At 35.6% G+C, this 22782-nt stretch overlaps 2 protein-coding genes across 2 annotated transcripts; one reads left to right on the top strand and one right to left on the bottom strand.

The window, feature by feature from the left end:
- Positions 1-215: 215 nt before the first annotated feature.
- Positions 216-13318, top strand: LOC100367980 (cardiolipin-specific deacylase, mitochondrial-like). Its single transcript, XM_002735084.4, has 9 exons — positions 216-590; positions 2180-2264; positions 4747-4847; positions 5128-5206; positions 5937-6049; positions 7347-7485; positions 8384-8575; positions 8778-9463; positions 10627-13318. The coding sequence occupies exons 1-9, from the start codon at positions 505-507 to the stop codon at positions 10673-10675; spliced, it is 1530 nt and encodes a 509-aa protein (XP_002735130.2). The 5' UTR covers positions 216-504; the 3' UTR covers positions 10676-13318.
- Positions 13319-13875: 557 nt separating this feature from the next.
- Positions 13876-22735, bottom strand: LOC100367825 (uncharacterized). The gene is made up of 8 exons (XM_078009550.1): positions 22628-22735; positions 22089-22131; positions 19723-20695; positions 18309-18468; positions 17390-17611; positions 15615-15716; positions 14858-15076; positions 13876-14317 (listed from the first exon to the last, which is right to left on the bottom strand). The coding sequence occupies exons 3-8, from the start codon at positions 20686-20688 to the stop codon at positions 14043-14045; spliced, it is 1944 nt and encodes a 647-aa protein (XP_077865676.1). The 5' UTR covers positions 20689-20695; positions 22089-22131; positions 22628-22735; the 3' UTR covers positions 13876-14042.
- Positions 22736-22782: the final 47 nt, after the last annotated feature.

The following is a 22782-nucleotide window of genomic DNA, read 5'->3' as shown; positions in this document are numbered from 1 at the left end:
CAAAGTTCATGACCTCACCTTGTATGAAAATATTACTTTTTTAAAATTGGTTTGCCTAATAATGCATAATTATTTGATATACACAAAATGCACACATATAAAGATGTTTCTATATATTATTATTATTATTTAAACTTTGAAGCGAGATGTGTAACCGGTGACCATGACGTCACGATCAGTGTCCTCGAAACCGACATATCGGTGTGATGCCGCCATAACGCGTTGTGCAGACTGCATGTTTCACCCATCTAGTTATTTGCACGATTTTATCTTCAAATTCGGAAGTTAGATGTCACTACTATTACTGCGATCTCCGGGTTGTGGCATTACATGTATGGAACTTCTATCGTAACTCGTGTTTATGCACGATATGACTCGTACAGTCGTTGACCGATATCGACCGCGTAAGAGTGACCCCCGAATGACCTAACATTTTCTCACCGTGATATCGTCTGCATACTCGCCATACGATGCCATTTGCTGGTGCTGACATATAGCTACAAAATGAGTAAATTAGATGTTTTATATCGAAGTTTAGTTCTGTCCAAGTTTTTCACCCGTGGTTGGGGCAAGCCAGAGAGTCTGAAACGGTTTGTATTATTGTTATTCATTCAGTTGAATATAAAATATTGTTAATAATTTATAACCCTGTTCGATCTCATTTCGGAAAAAGTTCCATTTGTACAGACGGAATTCTCTTACAAAAAAGGAATACTTTCCTCATAGATCTCCATAGATCAAGTTTATAGCACTGCCTTTTATGGTACAGCTGTTTTAAACAATAATAAAAAGATAAGTGTCTGTATTAAATTCAAAAGTTACCATTTCATACTTATTGTTCAGTTTCAGAATGTAGTGATCGATCCGCGTATACTATTTCGCGAGAATTATGTGCTATGGGACAGGCCAAATATGGGTGTTTGTGCCTGAGCACAGGAGAACTGTTACCTGATATTACAAGGTCACAAACATTCATATTTTCCCTATAATAAAGATGCACATGTCTTGAATAACTAAAATTAGATTGAAATGGCCCATGTGGTTCTAAACACCAACTTTACTTTGATTTTCCATCCACTATGAGATCCCATGTTATGCGTGAATCTATACTCTTTCAATGACGGGAAATTTTGATGAAGTACGGGTACTACACCATATTCTTATCTGAAAGATCAGCAATTTTGACATTGAACTATAAAAAAAGAAATTAAAAGTCCATTCATTTGATTTTTTCGGAAATCACCTTTCGCGCAATCACTTATTAAAAATGATCTACATTAGATATTTATAGCTGTAACTTCTGTATGTTACAATTGTTATTGCTACAATATAAGAATCATGTAAATTTCTGGTTTCACTTTCACCCCTGTAAATAAATGTTTAGAAAGTACTAGACAAATACACCCTATTTTATTTGTTAATTAATTTCTGGCTTAGCAAAAACATAATACTTTTTCAATGTATCCCAAAATAGATAGAGGGATAACCAAAGTTCAAGTTTTGAAGAAATTATAGGTTGAATTATCATAGTCACTTGTTAAAAACTTGAACTGCACAAAATTACATTTTAAAAAGCCGATATAAATAACAGTATGACAAATCATGAATTTTTTTTCGTTATTTGCTCTTTGTCTTGGTAACCAAGGTCTGCAAGGTCTTTGCAGCATTTGGGAATGGTTGTCAGTTTTGTCATATAAACCATGCATATTCAGGTCTTCATCAAACGTTTAGTTTGAAACATTTGAAGTTAAATATTTTCCATTCATTGGCCAGTTTAGCTGCTGAAAATTACTCATAACCCTGTAATCTTTAGATGATAACAAATGGTTAACTTAATTTTTAAATCGTAGACCAATTTTTCAGCTTTTTATTAAAATGCTGATTTACTTGGATATTGTATATGCAACTTGTATCCAGAACCCACTAGAAATAGCTACGTGATCTGAAATGTACATCTCCAATAGAAGCGAATTTATTGTATACTATTTTGACTATAGACACACCCGTGTCATTTACATAAGTGCATGTGCTACTAATAGGGCAAATACTTATCATAGAACTCTTATCAAACATAATACAGTGTGTTTACTTTCAGTGATGCTTTGATCCCTCGTCTATCATTCAGTCATCATGAGATATTCACAACATCATTGTATAATATCTTATTTTTCATTTACAGAATATTTGAGTTTCAGAAAGTTGTTGGCAGTAGAGAAACTTGTCAGCATCTTGTTGACAAAGACTATCCTATCTATGTTGATAAGGTGAGTATCAGTGTCGTCGCAGGTTGTTAAAGATGAATTTAAAGTAAGCAATGTCACACCCATGTACCACCCAAACAACATTGAAATGTGGTAATGCTTACGTAGGAACTATAATTGTACTTTGACCTAACTTGATATGGAGCAAAATTAGTTGGTCTCCAAATTGATCTTCACTTCTGTTAATTGTTGGTTTCTGATGAAGTGATGGTTTGTTTTGAAGTATAAACTGGTGTATCAGAAGGGAGGTTTATACTTTATATTGTGGGACATCTCAGATTTGTGTTTTTGTGATGCTGAATACCACTCACTGTCAACTTTGGCATGAGTGGGTTAATTATTACAAGACTATCGTAATGTAACTTCAGTGAGCAATAATGTATTTGATGTGTTGCACTGCTTAAGAACAAATTACTTTTGTGCATTATAATACACATGTACCTATTTTCAGTACTGTCGCTGCTATGTAGTGGAAGGCAAGGTTTGAGACAAAAATCGCTCAGCATATTTTTTATGTTAATATACAGAAATGGAGATAAATTTTTGTAATTCTTGTTTTTTAAATACTGGGTACTACAACAAAAAGAAATTATTGATAAAACTGTTAAAACATGCTGGAAAAGTTGTTTGTATATTTTTACCATACTTGATTGTGCAAACTCGAGATTTATATTTCTGTATCTCGGAACTGTCCTTTCAACGACAAATGTCGAAAATGTCACCCTTGTTTATCAAAATACATTCAGAATTTTTACAAGTGGCGAATGTGCTGAACAATTATTTATTTGGGTCTGATCTGATGAAGTGATAACCTGAAATGCAAACAGTGCCATTGACGATCCGCTCCGCTCCGCTAGGATTGCCTTTAAAATCACTTTTGTCTGTGTCTGTGTGTGTTTGGATTGCTATATGTTGCGAGGACAAAAATACAGATATATACCTACTTCCGAGGACATACACACCTTCCGAGGACCTTTTTCATAGTCCTCGGAAAACATAATTTATATTAATAGTTAATTCGATTATTAATACGTTTTGCGTAGCTTAGGTTTAGTATCGGGGGAAGGTATGGTTCACGTTATATTAATATTAATATAATTGTACCATACCTTACCCCGATACTAAACCTAAGCTTTGCAAACATTTCTATGTTCAGTCACGGGATATTCAACTCTTGTTTAATTAAACTTAATTAAAATGCAATTCTCCATTGTATTGCATTGTAATTGAGTTTAATTAAACTCCAATTAAAACGCAACCCTATATAGGAACGCGTTTTAATCGAGTTCATATCGCAACTATATTAAAAGTTAATTCAACTATATTAAAAGTTAATCCAATGTAGTCCTCGGAACATATTGCAATACAAGTATGTGTGTGTGTGTGTGTGTGTGTGTGTGAGTGTGTGTGTGTGTGTAATTTCCAGTGTCTTCACGTATTAATTCCTCTTTGATTTTTTTGGCTTGGCCGATTTCACTTAAACTTGGCAGGCAGGTCAAACCTTCACTCTAGTTAGTAGGTAGAATGTGAAAAAATTTTTGGCTCACCATTGCTATAACAACAGCCAAAAAACTTCGCGCCAAATATATCTCCTACAAATTTAGGATTAAAAGCCTCAGACATAGCTCACTCTACTCAGCTTGAGTGTGGGCAGAAAGTTACTACTTAAATCTTTTTTCATTACCAAGAAATTTGACCCCAAAGTTGGGGTAACTGTTCACTAGGAACGGCTTTTTAACTCTTCTGTGATTTGTTTGGCTTGTCAGATTTTGTTCATACCTGGCAGGTAGGTCATACCATTACAAATTGGGATAAAAATCCTGGCCCACTACTGCCATGGCAACAGCCAAAAAACTTATTTTTGAAAACTTTTGCTCCAAATGTATTACCTCCTACTAGTCTTGTAACAGCAGTGTTTATTGACAAATGATCATGCTTTTTATTTTGGCTAAGTCGCGCATAAGCAAGAGATCGCTGGTGCCAACATTGTTACATTGTATCAACACAATCTCAACATTCCCAAACTTTGAACTTTAAATGAACTGTAAATGCTGCGCTCAATCAAAGAATCTAGAATCGCAAAAGAGTCAGAAACTTTGAACTTTAAATGAACTGTAAATGCTGCGCTCAATCAAAGAATCTAGAATCGCAAAAGAGTCAGAAATAAAGTGACTTCTAAAGACTGAATTTTTTTTGAGAACTTTGTGTACAGAGCCCGGTTTTAGTTATAAACCAACGTTGGCTTCAAGTTCATGATCTACCTTGGCAACAGCCGAAAACGTGTTTATTGAGCAGAGCGGATTGCCAACCAGCCTACCGGCTTGTTTTAAGTGATTGTTTGCATGAATATTGCATTTTAGTGATGTTGCAGATGTGATTAATATTTGTAACACATTCCTACACTTTTTGTGAACGATTCAAGTCTTGTTTTCACTGGCAGATGATTATTAATACTTAAATATTTGGTGCATGTTTTTCCATTCAGGATGAAACTCGTGGTGAATGCCGAATAGTTGAGGGACATTTTCTCTCACCATTACAAGTACATCTACCTGGCATCATGCCAAAAGAAGGTGAAATTGCAAAGTGAGTTTGGGCTCAATTAATATGTACATTTTAATTTAAACCAAGCCTTCATTTTACTGGTGAACTGTACACCAATTTCTTAGTTTTTCTGGAAAAATATTTATTTATTTCTAGTTTACATTTATTTATTATGTAAAAGGCGCAAGTGGAAATCTTGCATCTTATTGTGTGGTAATTTTTACAAGGCAATATTGAAATAGTCGTTAATACTGATATACTAGATATCAGCTCTTAAAAAAAATTAGGATTAAAATACTTGCTTATACTTTATACATTTCAGATTTCAGTTCATTTTACCAAAGACATGGAAAACTAGGCATAAACCCGTGTGCATTCACCTCGCTGGCACTGGTGATCATGTGAGTAGTTTCTCAGAGATATATTGTCTATGTAGTCTTTGCTGTATATCCACCAATAAGTTTGTACATTGATTTTATACTGCAATGCATATTGCCATGGTTGTGAGTTTGAATCTTGCATGTTGGGGATAAATGTATATTTCGTAATATGCCTGTAATTAGTTCCTATCAGACATAGTCCAAAACAGGGACTTACATTTTGGGTTCCACCTGTGCGTGTGTTTATCGTAATTTCTTAGAGATGCCCAGCCCAATTTAATTCAAAGTTTGTACAAAGGTGGGTTTTAGTGGAATACATATTGATATCAATTTGTTTTTCGTTTGGTTGACCTTTGACCAACTGGTAGCTATTTTTGTCCCCAAAGATCAACATTTGAACATATCATCAACCATTTCTCAGGCATGCCCTGACTGATTTCAATCAAACCTGGTATTGACATTACTCATGATGGGTTTACTGATGCCTGTCATTTTGTTTCTTGAGTTAATTCAAAATGGCCGACTGGTGGTCATTTTGTTTTTTAAGAAGTGTTTTGCCCATTTCTCATATAGAATTGGCTTGAATTAGGAACAAATTTAAGACATAATAGATTGATTGTTGTCTTTAGTTATTTTCAGATTTAGATGAAATTTGTGTATTATCTCTTGTACTTTGTTTTTACCATTATGAAATATTTGAATTGTTGTCAAATTGAAAGCTGTTAGGCTTCATCATTTCTACTCTTTTCAGTACTTTTGGAGAAGAAGAACCATGATGGCTAGACCGTTATTGAAAGAGTATGGAATTGCTTCACTTCTATTGGAAAATCCTTACTATGGTACTAGGAAACCAAAAGACCAACTGTAAGCTTTTTAATATCATAAAAAAAAGATCTGTTTTTGGTCAGTGCATGCACTAGTTTGAAAGTTTCACTTCAAATAGTCGTCGCTGCACTAAACACATCTGGGCCACAAATAGTTTTCTTCTTGACAGGATTATAAAGTTTTAAATATGTGTGACACAAAATATTGCTATACAACCCTCATATGCAGTCATGTGCAGTCAATGTTGTGGATAGATTAATGTTGATAGAAACTAACTTTCCAAATACGGAATGAGAGTCTGTACAGTTAGACTGTGTTCTGGACGCCTTCAGCGTTTGTACACTGTATATCACAGGATTTGAATTTTACAAAGCCATGAAAGAAAATTTCCTTTGGTGCTCCTAGATATTCAACATAATATTCTATTAAAGCCAAAGCACTTTTATTAATTTCAGCCTTGAAATTGGGTCCCCACTTCACTCAATCACTTCAGTTCAAACACTGTGTCATATTTGCATCACATTTAGACACTTTCCTTTGTTTATATGCGCCTGGATTTCTTTCACGTTTACTAGCAGGCATAAATATCTAAAGTATTCAAAGTCTGCACAAATGTTGTATAGGATTTTAATCAACTTCTGTTATGCATTGCTGCTTTATTGCAAACTTGCATACATCATACATAATTTTATACATAATGTTATACATATGCACATCAATTTGTTTCACAATCTGATTCATGATGGCTGAAAGGCCGCCTTTTTTCGTGCTTAAAAATCATTTCTGGAACTGGATCTCGGCTGTTTACAGATGGATTTTGTTCAAACTTGGTACATGTACATACATTGGACGTCATTTTGTCATTTGTTCGGATTCAAAATGGCTGACTGGTGGCCATTTTGTTTTAGTGAATGTGGTTCTAGTGTCATATCTCTGACATATGCTTTGACTGATTATGTTCAAATTTTATATATTCATTATACATCATGTCATAGATATACAGATGTATTAGTTTGACCATCCAATTCAAAATGGCCGACCAGTGGCCATTCTGTTTTAATTAATGCTGTTCCAGAGCAATATCTCATTATGGACAAGTACTTGTTTGACAATCAGATACATATAAATGTCAGTCATTTTAATGTTAACAAATCATAATCAAGCATCAGCTTCTGGATCAATATCTCGTACATGTTTAAGTTCCAACTATATTACTATAAAGAAAACTATATATCTTAAATTTGATAACTATAACAGGGACTGTGCCATGCATGGCTTATTAAATCTAACTAATCATACCTCACAATTAACAGACACCTTATATTTTCCTCACCAGTCGTTCGAGTTTACACAATGTCAGTGACCTGTTTGTAATGGGCGGTGCTTTAATATTAGAATCGTTAGCTCTTCTTCATTGGTGTGAACGTCAAGGATTCGGACCTCTTGGTTTGACTGGTATTTCTATGGGAGGTCATGTAAGTATTTTCACTGCAATTGACCATTTTCCGTTCACTGCGAGAATCACGCGTTATGCGTGAAATCAAACGTAAAAACAGGGCAAACAAAGGTCAAAGTGTCGTAGTGGCGTCAAACATCACAAGGGATTCGACAAACGCGAAAGTATTTTTGGGATATTTCCATGCTTAATAATGTGCTGTACACATTTGATGATAGGCAATTTTGATGAAGTAAGGGTATTCGAAAGCAATATTCCTCTGTCGAAGATTGGCCGGTCGATGTGAGCTACGAAATAAAGAAATTTGAGTTCAAAATCAAATTGTTCGATTTTTGTGGCAGACGTACGACACGTCTTTCATGCAACTCGCGAGATCTCACAGTTGAACAGAAAATACTCTCTCACTGTATGTTACTGTCAATTGTTAATTGTGTTTTGAAGAATGACATCAATACTGATGAGATGAAAATAAATAGTTCTAGCCAGTCTACTGAGTGAAAAATTACATGAATGTGATTGTTTCTTGTGTTAAGACGAATTACTTTGTTTACGTCATGTTTACTATATATGGATGATCATTATGCAATCATTTTTTGAGGAAAACAAAATGTTCAATAACATGAGTGACACAAGTGAAGCAGACATGAAATGCCATTTTCAACACCAACAATATACATTCACTGCTTGAACTAACTAAATTCACAAATATCAGAGCAGCCGTTTAAGCATAAAAACATATTCAATTTTATACGTTATTACATTCTAAATAGAAATATATTTTTGTGTGTGATAAGATTTAATATCCACTTGTTTTCTGTCTGCTGCAGAAGGGTGACATCCCAAGGTAGTGTATTGTGTAAAATTAGTGATGAATTGTTGACATCATTTCTTTGTATTCGTCTTGCGTTTTCCTCTAGATGGCGAGTTTAGCGGCAACCAATTGGAATAAGCCCATAACTTTGATACCATGCCTGTCTGGAACCACTGCCACTCCCGTGTTCACAAGGGGTGTCTTATCAAATGCTATTCCATGGAAACTGTTACAAACACAGTACGAATGCGATAATGTATATAGTGAAGAGATCACTAAACTAATACATATGCCAGGGGTGAGTACAACTTTAAGTTGATATCAACAAAATGTGAACTGTTGACCATAAAAATGTAATTTGTATACCTTCACGTTCATTTATCTTTAGGATATGTGTTATTTCCAATTTAAATTATTTCAAGAACTCTTAACTAGAATTACATTACATGTAGTTACATAACATATATTGCCTGACTTGTATTCTTGTTTTTTTTTTACAGAGTGACTCCTTTGAACTTGGTCAAAAGTTTGTTAGAAATTATCCAGAAACTGTGAAACATTTCAGAACCTTTATAAAGGACAAAACAACAATGAAAATTAGGAATAAGGAAAGCAGTACAGATCAGGGCATTTCAGTAGGAAAACTAGAAATTGAACAGTCAATTGAAAAACACCCAGAGATGTTTGACATAACCACCCTTGTGGAGTCTAAAAGATGTGCAAAGGAAATGGCCATGGCTGGCGGTGTGGTTCATGACGCCCACATGACAGACACCAAACATGTTCGGTATGATAATGCTGGAGCCAATGGGGATAATTCTGATCTCAGTGATCAAGAGACTGTTAAGAACAGAGCAAAAAAAATCTCAGAAACAGTAGAACTAAAACCCAAACTGAAAAAGGGAAAGGAAATAAACACAGGACGTAGCAGCCTTGAAAGAAGGTACAAGTACCTCAACGAGCAGACTACACATTTTATGAGAGGTGTGATGGAGGAGGCTACTTCTCTTACTAACTTTTCATTGCCATTGGATCCAAGTCTTGTTATTTTTGTTTCTGCTACTCAAGATGCGTATCTTGTACCTGAACATGCTCCAAGACCGCAAGACATCTGGCCTGGTAGTCAGGTTCGCTATCTGAAATGTGGACATATACATGCAGCGCTCTTGAAGACGCATGAATTCAGGTAAGATCTCATCCTTTTATATATCTTCATATATCAAATTACATCTTATAAAAGCAGATTGGTGATTGCTGTATTGTTTAAGGTTGTAAGAGATTAAACTCGCCTGGAATTTGTTTTGCTCTTCTTCCAGTACTGTAAAATACTTTATTTTCGCTTGGAGTTAATTTTCGCCATTTTCGCTGATGGAATGATTTGGTGAAAATAAAATCCAGCAAATATACTTTTTTTTATACTGTATTTTACATTCAACTCGGCAAAAATCAGTGAAAATAAATTCCATACAAAACACCCAAAAAAGTCTCTTCAGTGAAAATTAACTTCAGCTAAAATAAATTATTTTACAGTATATAGCTATCATAGTCTAATTTGAATGTTTTTTGAAAATCTTCCAATTCAGCACCTAAAATTTAGTTTTTGGCGCTCAGAGTCAGTTTTTGTAATACACAGTTGATCTTCCATTATCGTGTCTGCTTTGAGCAGATTGATACCTTTAGCTTTAAGTATACAAGTCCAAGAAACACAAAACAATTTGCAAGAACACAAAACAATTTGCAAGAACACAAAACAATTTGCAAGAACACAAAACAATTGACAAGTACACTACACTACAGTCGCTTTAGTATTTTGAATATTTATATATTGACCCCATGGTATACATGAAATGAGTCGTAATCAAAGGTCTACATCAGATTAGTGACATTGATGTTATTTGAGGTTACCTTTGACATTAAGACATTAAACACTCCTGTTGTAACACCCCTATTTATATATACTGTGGAATACTTTATTTTCGCTGGAATTAATTTTCCTTGAAAAGGCTTTTTGGGCGTTTTGTATGGAATTTATTTTCACTGATTTTTGATGAGTTTAATGTGAAATATAGGAAAAAAAGTATATTCGCTGGATTTTATTTTCAAGGAATCATTCCTTCAGCAAAAATTAATTCCAAGCAAAAATAAAGTATTCTACAGTATATATATAGTTAACGTGAGTGAATCTGGTATAAAACCTGACCAACTTTCCATCAGGAAGACTAAATCTACTAGAGGGTGTGGTCTACCTCCTCTAGTCACAAACAGTTGGGAATTGAGAGTCAAGTTGATACTAAATGCAGAATGTACTAAACAAATGTTTGCATTCTCTTTTTTTTTTTCTATTTGTAGGAAAGCCATTAATGATGGGTTTAGTATGTTGATAAACAAATACTATTAATATGATGCAGATTCGCAAATACAAAGAATATCAGGATGGTAAACTCAGGACACTTGCACACTGACAAGGCTGGATTATAATGTGTAAATGATAAATACATCAATCTTCACAAGTTCAGTATTTTGAAAGGAGCTAGCACATATCTACATTGCTATTTGTATTGCCTTATAAGGGTATAACCTTGAATATAAGGACCCCAAGAAAACCATCTTGAAGTATGTAATCAACTTGTGTCTACCTACTACAAACCACATATCACATTGGACATGTTACAAGCTGAACTGCCATTCTTCTTATTGAACTGTCTGTGAATAGCCGCCTTTATGATACACTGGAATATTAGCATTATTATTTGGTGTGTACATTTCCAATTTGGGATCTATCGATGCATAAAATTCTTTGGTAATGAACAACATGTTGTCTTTGGCACTGGTGGTAGGTAGCATGTAACTTAGATCACAGCTAAGTAATAGGGATTGGAAAATCTGAAATTAACCAGCTCACCACAAGTCTTTCTTGTCCAAATTTTCGCACTTTTTTCTTTATATTCTTCAATATTTCTGGAAATGAACCCTAATTTTTAGAGCCAACAAACCAACATTTTATTCAATTTTCAGTTTTTACTCCAATAATTTGGCAATTTTTTGTCGCAATCTTCTGAAGGAAAGGGCAGACTATAAACAGAACTATTTTATGAATTTGCGATGAAAAGAGGGACCTGGTAGTGAAAATGTTAAATTGCACTTTAGAATAAGATCGATTCAATATCCCTTACATGTTCTTGCTGTTATACTTATTGAGATTATTTAACATAATTTGATTATTTGAATAACTGGTATATAGAGAACGTGGTATTTTTCAGACATCTAACAATGTAATTTCCCAACTATACTTTTAATTGATGTGATTACGGTAGTTCTACTTGGCAATTTTTGAAATCTACTATTTTATCCAGTAAAATTACTGGTAGTGCACAATGTTTTTTTCCTTTCTAGTTCACTTTCCATGTAACAGGATTATTAGATGACCTTTTCTTGTATTTGGTTTTCACAGCTGACTGTTGTCTACTTAGATTGGCAATATAATATGGATAAGTGTTTATGGTTCATTTTTAAAGTACATTTGAATTGAAAACAACAAAGTATCATTTTGCAACTAAAAATGCAATTTATAGTCACTTGTTTTCTTGACTACTTTCAAGCAAGTGCTCTTTCATTGAATAATGTTTTTTTCATAATATTTCTGGCATTTATGTGCTATTATTGTATTGTTTGAAAGACAGTTGAAACACATCAGTCCCATGGAAGGATGGTTTTTCTAGTCGATCCGAATTAGAAATCAATTTACATATCACCTGAATTCCTGTGACCAATCCAATTGGTCAATGCAGAGTGTCAGCAAATTGTACTAATGTCATTTATATATCCATCTAAGTGGTTTGCTACTAGAATCTTGACTGGCATGTTTTACCAAACATTTATGTGGACGATGCCATAGTTACATGTTAAGTAACATAAATGATAAAGTACATCTGGTTGCTATATTAATTCAACTATCGATCATAATGAAGAATGGAGTCCCATTGCTTTGTTTGCTTTTGAAATCTTGAATGGATCCTGCTTGAATGGCTCAGTTAGTATGTAAAATCTGTTTTTACGTTAAAAATAATACATTTTTTGATGACCCATATTGGGTTGGGGAAAAAAAACTGGGGGAATAGGTTATTTTTATATTTGCATGCAATCATTTTGTAGACACGTTTTGAGTTTGTGATATTTTTGGTATACTTCATATGGTAATGAATTGTGCATGTTTACACCGAGTGTAAATTCAGTGGATTGCATTGGTCTGTATTGAATTGCTGTTACTTGTTAAAGTGGGGGAGTCGTCACCTGTGTATGCGTCAGATGGCCATAGCGTGTCATTGATTTCAAACAAGTGTCTACCCATGTACCTTTGCGTTTTTAGCATGTGGTGTTATCAAAGCTTAGGACTCAATTTCCCCCCACGCGTCAGATGGCCATAGCGTGTCATTGTTTTCAAACAAGCGTCTACCCATGTACCTTTGCGTTTTTAGCATGTGTTGTTTTCAAAGCTTAGGACTCAATTTCCCCCACGCATCAGATGGCCATAGCGTGTCATTGTTTTCAAACAAGCGTCTATCCATGTACCTTTGCGTTTTTAGCATGTGTTGTTATCAAAGCTTAGGACTCAATTTCCCCCCACGCGTCAGATGGCCATAGCGTGTCATTGTTTTCAAACAAGCGTCTACCCATGTACCTTTGCGTTTTTAGCATGTGTTGTTTTCAAAGCTTAGGACTCAATTTCCCCCACGCATCAGATGGCCATAGCGTGTCATTGTTTTCAAACAAGCGTCTACCCATGTACCTTTGCGTTTTTAGCATGTGTTGTTATCAACGCTTGGGACTCAATTTCCCCCCTGCGTCAGATGGCCAAAGCGTGTCATTGTTTTCAAACAAGCGTCTACCCATGTACCTTTGCGTTTTTAGCATGTGTTGTTATCAACGCTTGGGACTCAATTTCCCCCGCGCATGCGCATGTCACGACCCTCCCGCTTTAACAGGTACTATGATAGCAAATACCCCACTAAGACGTTGGTGTGAATAAATTTAATTATAAGTATACCATGTAGTTGTTCCATCGTTGACTGAAGAATGCATGATACCTACACTAGCTCAAAGTAAAAGGCACCACACTTTTAGAATACACTACATGCCAGGATTTATGAAGATTTACCTCTTTTGTGTGAGACAAGGTTAATTTGCAAGTGAGTTCTTGAACATTTCCAACAATCTGTGAAAAATTGGAAAAGTACAAAGTTTAAACTGAATCCGTTTACACACCTCTGAGATGGTGAGAAAGTGTACTGTTCATCTTGAATCGGACCATCAAACAAATGTACATGCATATATCCAATAACATGTCTGTTTGTGTTAAGCTTGAAGTGGATCTATGCAGGTATAAAATACAGGTGGACACTGGCGCATGCAGGTCAATCCACCAGTCCTCGTTTTTTTTTTATAACTTTTTTTCAACCTGGAAGTACCCCAAAAGTATGAGAATGTCCAAGAAATATATCTTTATGGTTTTAGGCGGTGGATTTTAAGTTCAATAAAACATCATACACGCAATTTCCTTGGTGTAAAATTATCCCAGTAGAGTACTTTTACAAAGGAACGTTTTGTAAAGCATTTTAATGAAAATGTTATGGGTTTGATATGTACATATAAAATATAAACATTTTACTATATTGACACTGGTAAAAGATGTTCAACTGAGTTGTTGTTCATATTTTTTATCTCAACACTGTAGTGATATCAAATATATCGAATTGGTTTAGTGCATTCTAGTCTAGTTTCTCAAGCGCTCTCTCCAACTTCACAACATCCAAAAGAGTTTTTATTCCTTTATCTGTACTTGCAGACGAATAGAAAAACTCTGGCGCCTTGATTAGTACTGATTTCAGTCCCTTCACATCCTCCCCCGTGTATCCGGAAAATCTTCCTTTCATGTGACTGAGATTATTCTGCATCAGCCATGTACTGACGTCACTGTTTGTCCATGCATCAGCTGACGTCTGTAGAGGTGTAGATCCTGTTGTTCCAATCTGAACTACTTGAGCTAAAAATGTACAATAATAAAACAATAAAATTATTGACCTGTATTTACGTGTCGCCAATGACAGAATACAAATTTCGACACTGGTATTCCAAGAATCGAAAGTTGTTAATATATATTGGTAAATTCATTAATGGACTGGCCATTAGAAACTGTTGCAATTTTCAAAAAAGAATCTGCAAAATTTACAGTTTACAGTAAAATATAGTGAAAACAAGTGAAGGAAAATAACGTTCTGACTCTGTAGTCATTAAAGGCGTCCACGTTATAAGTCATCAAACTAAAATGCCAGTTAATTAGTACACATTTGTTGTCTGATTCATTCGCAAACGCTTTCCGTAATGATGAAAGCTACCAATCCAGTCGTCTCATTTGAATGGGATTGACTTCAAATGAAATCATTTTCAAATTGGTGAAATAAATTTGTTATAAGTATATTTACAAAGTTTAAACATGTTTTTGTTGATTTCAGTATACCATTTCCCCCACTCAGCATAGCTAATAGTAAACCTTGTACACTATCAGATATTGATAACACCTTACCCTTATCCCGCTCCACTGTTTTCTTTACTCGTTTACCTCCTATCGATTTCTCAAGCTCTCGTATGAGGTCTGGCATCACTGTTGCCATGGCGTTGGCTGCACTGAAGTCGTAGTATAAATTGTTTGCCTCTATGATTCCTAACCAGCCATCAGGAGTATAATTGGGTTGAACTCGAATCGGTATGATTGTCTTTTTTCGTTTATATGCATATTCAGCCTCTGTTTCGTAAAGAAAGAAATGATTTTGTTAATACAATCAAATATTATTTGTTGGTTATCTGTAGGCGTAAAATTTTGTTATGTTTGACATTTTATACAGCTTGCGTACAATAAGTATAAATTGATCTGTACCAATTACTGTAAAAGGGTTAATTATTCACTGGGTTTTAATTTTGCTTATTTCGCTGACTGGAAAATGCGCTAAATTAAAACCCAGTGAATATGTAAAATTGAGCATAGAACACATTAGAACACAATGACAAAACAGTGAATTTAAAACCCACGGAATAGGCCTGAAATGGTAAATCAGTGAAATTTAAACCCAGTGAAAATTAGTCATTTTACAGTATAACCTGACATGTACATTTGTAGGTGTGTGTGGCGCCCTCGCTGGCTAAACGGCATCAAACCCTTCTAACTGTGTTGGGTTTGGAGCGCTGCGGAGGGTGCAACTCGCGCGACCTTGTCAGGTTATACGATTACAGATTACAATTTGGCCGATTGATTCGTGGATACAATGAGCTACCCAATGTCTTACCAGAACGACAACTTTGACTGTCTTTGTATTTTTCAGAAACTGTCATAAGAACAACATCTGCATTTTCAACAGCGCCCGCCATTGCTTCCAGTGTTGAACCTCCTAGGAAATAGATAAAAATAATATTTATGTACAGTAATATCAAAATCAGTCGTGCAAAATCAAAATACACAAATTACTGTGAAGCAGAACAAAGTGTATTACTGTAACATTACATTGTGACAAGTAAGTTAAAGGGTGGTGGTCGTCGCACAGCGCGTGTTTGAATTTTATTTAAATTAAACCATGGAGCAAGTGACATATAGAAATGAAAGATCAATTTTTTTTAACACTAACACAGATTATAGATTGCGTTACTGTCAGTATAGTACCTACGTGAAAACGTTGAACTATATCTTACAGAGGAAATAGCATGAAAGAAAAACGCAGCCAGTCGGGTATTGTTGTTCAAGTATCTCCAAAAGAAATATGGCTTGCACCATAACTTAATATGTAAGGTCATCATACAAAGTTTGATTGAAAATGGCCTATTCAACTTTGAACTGAATCAGGCCATATCGCTCTGTTCAGCTCCAAGAAACAGTTCTGGACATATTACAAAATGATATTTTTCGTTTTTTTTGACAAAATGGCCACCATTTTGACAAATTTGATAACATCTAAAGACAAAACATGTTGTGTTACCCTGCAGTATACAACCTATGTGCAAACTTTGAACTGAATCAGGCCATATCTTTCAGAGGAATCGGCACAAAAAATGGGAAAAAAAAAAAAAATGACCGCAAGTCGGCCATTTTGGTCAAAATTTTGAAAAAAATATGACGTGCATGTGTAACCCAATATACATGATCATCATACAAAGTTTGATTGAAATCGCCCTATTCAGCCCCGATAAACAGTTCCGGACACATTAAAGACAGTGATTTTAAGATATTAAACAAATTTGATCAAATGTCTCAAAACAAAACATGGTGTTATGTTATCTTGAAGTATGGTACCTACATTGTATGTACAGACTTTGAACAGAAAAAAACAAAATGGCCGCCAGTCGGCCATCTTGGACCGAATCTCAAAAAAAAAAGTGTCGTGCACCTATAACCCAATATGCATGATCACCATACAAAGTTTGATTGAAATCACCCTGTGCAGCTCGGAGAAACAGTTCCGGACATGTTAAATATCAGAATTTAGCAAGTTTGAGGTCAAAATGGCTGCCAGTCAGCCATATTTAATCGAATCACAACGAAAATTGGCGTGCATATGTAGGTCATCATACATTGCTGTATGCCAAGTTTGAACGAGATCGGTCAAAGGGTGTCCGAGAAATAGCTCCAGACGGACGCACGGACGGACGGAACCCAAATTAATAGTCTCCATTTTGGGACTTCGTCTGAACGGGGATTAAAAACACCCATGAACGTCATGCTACATATTCTTAAGACTGGTCTTTATTCTGACAATCATGATAATGGTGCAGATTCCTTCCCAAAAAAACACTGTTTCCATGCCAGCCGAATCTAGATTCAAGTTCCTTCCAAAATCATGTTAATTTGACCTTGTCTCAAAAACAACCCTACTAAAAATATCATGACAATTCATTCACAGCTTACTTATTGTGTAATTATCTGAAAATATTAGTTGAAACATTCTGTCTCCATGATAACTGATCTGTTGATTGGTCGACATTTTGTAATAAAATCGTCCACAACATTTTGAGATATCCTGCTTCAAGCAAACAAATGCCGACAAAACATGACATTCTCAAATAAACTCACCCATTTGTTCGACGTCCATCCACACTTTAAATCCCGCATCTTTCAAACGATTTTTTACTTGCACCATTAATTTCTGACAGTTCCATTGGTAGCTTATCATCACATGACCGCTACTTTCCACAGCACGAGTCACACTTTCACCACCATCACGGAGTTCCCATAGTGCACCATTGCAAGCTTTCTTAAGGCCAGAGTTGTCACTGTGCTGGAGTTTTGTCAGAGCTTTATAAGAAAAAAATGTTGTCATTACATTTAATTAGTGCTCTTGCTCAACAAAAATATATTGTTCCATTCATGGACAAATGGACCTTGAAGGGACGTGGTTACCGTGCTGGTCATGCGTTAGGATTTCGTTTAAAGCGCGGTGGTCGTCGCGTAGCGCATGTTCGATTTTCATGTAAATAAACAATGTATTTTACACGCGTTATATACGTCGCTATGAGTCCCATATCGAACAGGACGCGGCTCGACGACCACCGCCCTTTAAACATTGGATTTTATGCACGTTCTTGTACGCCTAGCATGGGGCCAATATAAAACGCGACGCGTTGTGAAGACCGTCGCCCTTTATTAATTTCAAATCTTTTCGTGTAATGCCATTTTAGATAGTGTTCTTCACAGCATCACATTCGTCGTGTGCCATACGATGTATATACAACGCGAGTAAAATACATTGCTTGTTTGCGCGAAATTCGAACACAAACTGCGCGAAGTCTGTGGTCCTTCAACCCTAATTTTACCATCTCCATAAATCTGTTAAGGAGTTGGTACAATTTTATCTAATACTACAAATTGTTGCATAATGTTTTCACATACAGTCCATGTTATGACCAATGAATTTCACCGATTAGCGAAAACAAGAAATCTTTTCTATTTTTCTGTTCCTACTTTGAGATTATAATGATCATGTTGAACATACCTTCTAAACATCCCTCTTCTTTCCGGATACGATCTTTGTTATCGGCATGGAATGCTAATGTCCAAATTGCAGTAGCCGCTAAACAGTGTTCTTCCGTTGAACACTCGGACGTCAGAGTTGCCACAAGTAAGGGCAATACGTCGTTATTCACGAATTTCACCTAACGAAGAAAAAAAGTGGTAAATTATTTTGAGAAACGTCCGATTAATATAAAGAATTATAAGAATACTAAACTTCAAATAGAATAAATATTTCAGATGTGTTTCACAACAAAACAAACTCACAAGTACAAAACAGATGGATAGATGTATGTTCATAATTTGAAGAACGGTGGTCGTCGCGCCGCGCATGCGCGACATTTGTGTTGATAACAAACTATTTTCCCACAATCCGCAATCTCTTTTCTAATGTTTGATTTGTTTTGACTATATTTTTTGTCTTCTAACTATCTATATTATAATATTACTATCTATATTCAAAAATTCCAACTATTTTGCCAAAGCATGTCCTCGAAATTTAAACTTTGTAGCAATTGTTTACTTATCTCTTAGTCTCCTTCAAGTCAGAATCCAGAAAACAACCCCTAACACATTTCCATTTGTACAACTTACGCACAATTAAATATCTGTGTCAGGTGGGGATATATGTCCAGTAGTAAAAACAAAATCGAAGAAATGTTTAACCACATACGTTAAAAGTATAAACTGCAAGGCATGCTGGGAAATAATATGGTCTCAACTGTCACTCCAACTTTCTTTACCTTTTTGTCAATGTATTACTATGATTTATATTTTTGTTTTGCTTTTCAGACATGTTTCTCTCTTATATTAAAGCGGGGTCGTCACCTGCGCATGCGCGGGAATTGAGTCCCAAGCGATGATAACAACACACGCTAAAAACGCAAAGGCTCAAGGGTAGAAGCTTGTTTGTAAACATCTGACGCATGCGCAGGTGATGACTCCCTCTGCTTTAATCTGTTTGACAAAGGTGGTTTATATGTGTACAATCCAAATGCGACAAATCAGTAAAAGAAATCCGCCGTTTTCTCCAATAATTTGTGGCTGGTATTGGCGAAATATGGAAAACACGTTAAATGTTTACCATCACATATGTGAACAATGTTTTATCAGTAATGTCTATTTTTAATACCATGTGGACTGCTGGTTCATAAATAGGATAAAAAGCTGTCAAAAAATAAACATATCGGCGTCCCATCTACGTCAACTCTAATCTCCCTTAGACCACCGTCCCGTGTTGAGGGACGGTGCTTAGACGTAGCAACGATGTGATGAGGGCGTTATTCTTGTTGATGGAATATGTGTTATGCTCTCTTCCCGTGACGGTGTCATTTGCTGTAAGATATACTAGTATATTAACGCATCCCCAAAGGAATAGATTTGGTATGTTTCCTTACCTTATTGGCATCATTTGCTGCAAGATATATCAACCCATCAACGATCTCAGTTACTTCAAACATATACATAGGTGACATGTGCTCATCGCCGTTCAACGCATCCGCGTACACCAACAACAAAAACTTAATTATTTCATCTCCTGTAGAAATCTTGTCAACTTCTTCATCTTTGACGATGTAAGCCAAAATGAGAACGGAAACTGCTTGGATAGTAGCATGTTTGCAATGAATGTACTTGGATAATAGTTCTACCGCGTTAGCTTCGCGGAAATGGTGCCTGTTATCTAAACAGTTACGAATAACATTGTGCAAAATTCCCGTGGTAGAACGCACCACTCTGTCAGCGTTGATTGAAGAGTAATTTTCAGTTCCTGTCAGTTTATTTGGAGCATATTCAGGTTGTTTGAGCTGGGATAAAAGTATTTCTATAATTCCATATTTTCCGATTTCCCAGCACATTCTCGGGGAACAATCGGCAGCGTTCCAAAGCACAACCTTCGCACAGTCGAGATTGTATGCAGCACGGATCTCAGTGGGGTTGATTCCCGATGGCTTTGACTTGTCTAGTACTAGTTGATAATTTTTCAAGTTATGCCACATTTTTACAAATAATTTAGGATAATTTAGTTTAATTAGATAATTAGTCTTTTTGATCGTAGCTTCTTTGTCCGTTGGGTCCATATGTTCTGCCATTTCCTCTAAAATACGGAGAGCCTGATGGTCAGCATAGTCATTCATGTTGTTCAAATCAGAGATCCACTGATCGAATTCTTCCTTCAGTGGCACACTATCGTAATAATCGTCGTCGAATTCCTCTTCCTCGATCCTTGTTACAGCTTCGAATGAGGTATTATTCCCATAGTCACCGTGTATGCCGCCGTATGCTCCTGAGTATCCTGTTGATTCACGCCCACGGGGCGCGTCTTCGGCCGGTGACCTAATAGTTGCACTGGCACCGCAACCCATTATTATTCTGTTGAAAATATAGGATTTACCAACAACCATGTTTTTTGCTATTTAATTCCACTATTTTGGCATTAAAGGGCGGTGGTCGTCGCGCAGTGCGTGTTAAAATTTCAAATGTATTTTAGACGCGTTGTATACGTCGCTATGAGTCCCACGTCGAACAGGACGCGGCGCGACGACCACCGCCCTTTATTAAATTAGAAGCCTACTCATAATTTCAAATACCCAGAATTTATCGATATTTTAATAAGTTGTTCTTTTGGGCACTATAAGAATATTGACTTAACAAAATTTTGGAGTCACCAGCCTAATTTTCGAGAACATGATGGTTGTATTTTTAAATTAGTGGATCGTGGCCATTTTGACAGTATTATAGTGCTTTTACCATAGGTTCCTATGGCAGAGATATTATGCCATATCTCAAATTGTAGGCTGGTGACATAGGCTGAAAAAATAATATATTGTTAATAATGAGGTACTTTTGTTTTCCTGAATCATTTCAGAAATCTGGGTTATAAAAAGTGTTAAAAAATGCATTTTTTGTTTAACATTATGCTCCTTGGAATTGTTCTATAAATAGCGATTTTTTTTTAAATATTGGGACAAGTTTCTCAGAATACGTCCCTGCAACACACAAAATAATGCTATTTTATGATGTTGCCATGGAACAATAGCTCCAAGACTTTACATAACAGACCAACGAACACTGACATGCGATTTAATATAATTTTGTCAAAAAGCACTGTTTTTTTTAATACACGATGAGTTCAACTGTTACAGTAGAAGCCTAGTCATAATTTTTTACAAAATTGGTCTTAAATCGCATGACAATGTTTATTAGTTTATTATGTACAATCATGAAGCTAATGTCCTATGGTACAATAAAATAGCATTATTATGTGTGTTACAGTTATGCTTTTTGAGAAACGTGTCCTAATATTTCTTGAACATTTCTATTTTTAGAACAATTCCATAGAACACAATGTTAAAGAAAAATTGCATTTTTTGACACTTTTTAAAACCCAGATTTTTTAAATTATTCAGAACAACAAAAAGTACTCATTAACAATATATGATTTTTCAGCCTGTGTCACCAGGCTAGATTTTGAGATATTGCATAATATCTCTGCCATAGAAAGTGTTATAATAGTGTCAAAATAGCGACTTTCGACTAAAATAGAACCATCAATTTCTCGAAAAAAAGGCTGGTGACCCCCAACTTTTTTTAGGTCAATAACCTTATATTGCCTTGAAGTACAATTTATTTGCAAAATGAATAAATTCTGTTTTTTTTTCTTAATTTATGAGTAGGCTTCTACCTTAAACGTTCAAACACAGTCCCGTGATAGAGGGACTGTGGTTCAAATGACCGCAATTTCAAGTTAGCGGATTCTACTTACCAGACCGAGTGAGATTAAAGCCCAGCGAATAAGTGATTACAGACTGCGGAGTGTAATATAAATTTAAAATTATCGATCAGTCTTCAATAACCAGCTTAGCAGGTTAATACACTGTATAGAAGACAGTTGGAAGCCCGGAACTTAAGTCCGGGAAAGACTGCCATTTGAATCATGTACTGTCCCACCCCCTCCCAGTACAACGTTATAAGGGGGAGTGATTCCACAGTCTACTACAACATAAAAAGTATCCAATAGTCTCAAAATTATACAAGAATTTGTGATTACGTTAGATTTGTGGAAATATATCTGCGTCTCAGAATATACCCCATACTTTACACATATATAACGTGTTCGCTACGTGGATCATTGCGACAGTGTTTGTAATAAATACAGGATATATGTAAAAACAAAAATGAAAGGAGCGTCTCTGAAGTCACCAGTCAAATCAACGAAATTATCTGTCACTGACGGCTTTACAACCCCATATCATGGAGGTCATTTCAACTCCACGCCTATATCGAAAAGAAACCTGCTCATACCTCAAATCCTTAGTGCAGTATAAAGAATTAGTGGCGGTATTGTCCTGGGTTGCGATCGCTTTCACTGAACGCAATGCCCCGAAACATTAATATATCGCATGCCACAGCGCTACGCAAACATCAACACATAACACACATGCGCAGATTAATGTAGC

The sequence above is a fragment of the Saccoglossus kowalevskii genome, chromosome 4 (assembly GCF_978046115.1).
Source record: "Saccoglossus kowalevskii chromosome 4, keSacKowa6.1, whole genome shotgun sequence".
Lineage (NCBI taxonomy): Eukaryota > Metazoa > Hemichordata > Enteropneusta > Harrimaniidae > Saccoglossus > Saccoglossus kowalevskii.
The sequence above is the reverse complement of the archived record's forward strand: the minus strand, read 5'-3'. Positions and strand labels throughout refer to the sequence as shown.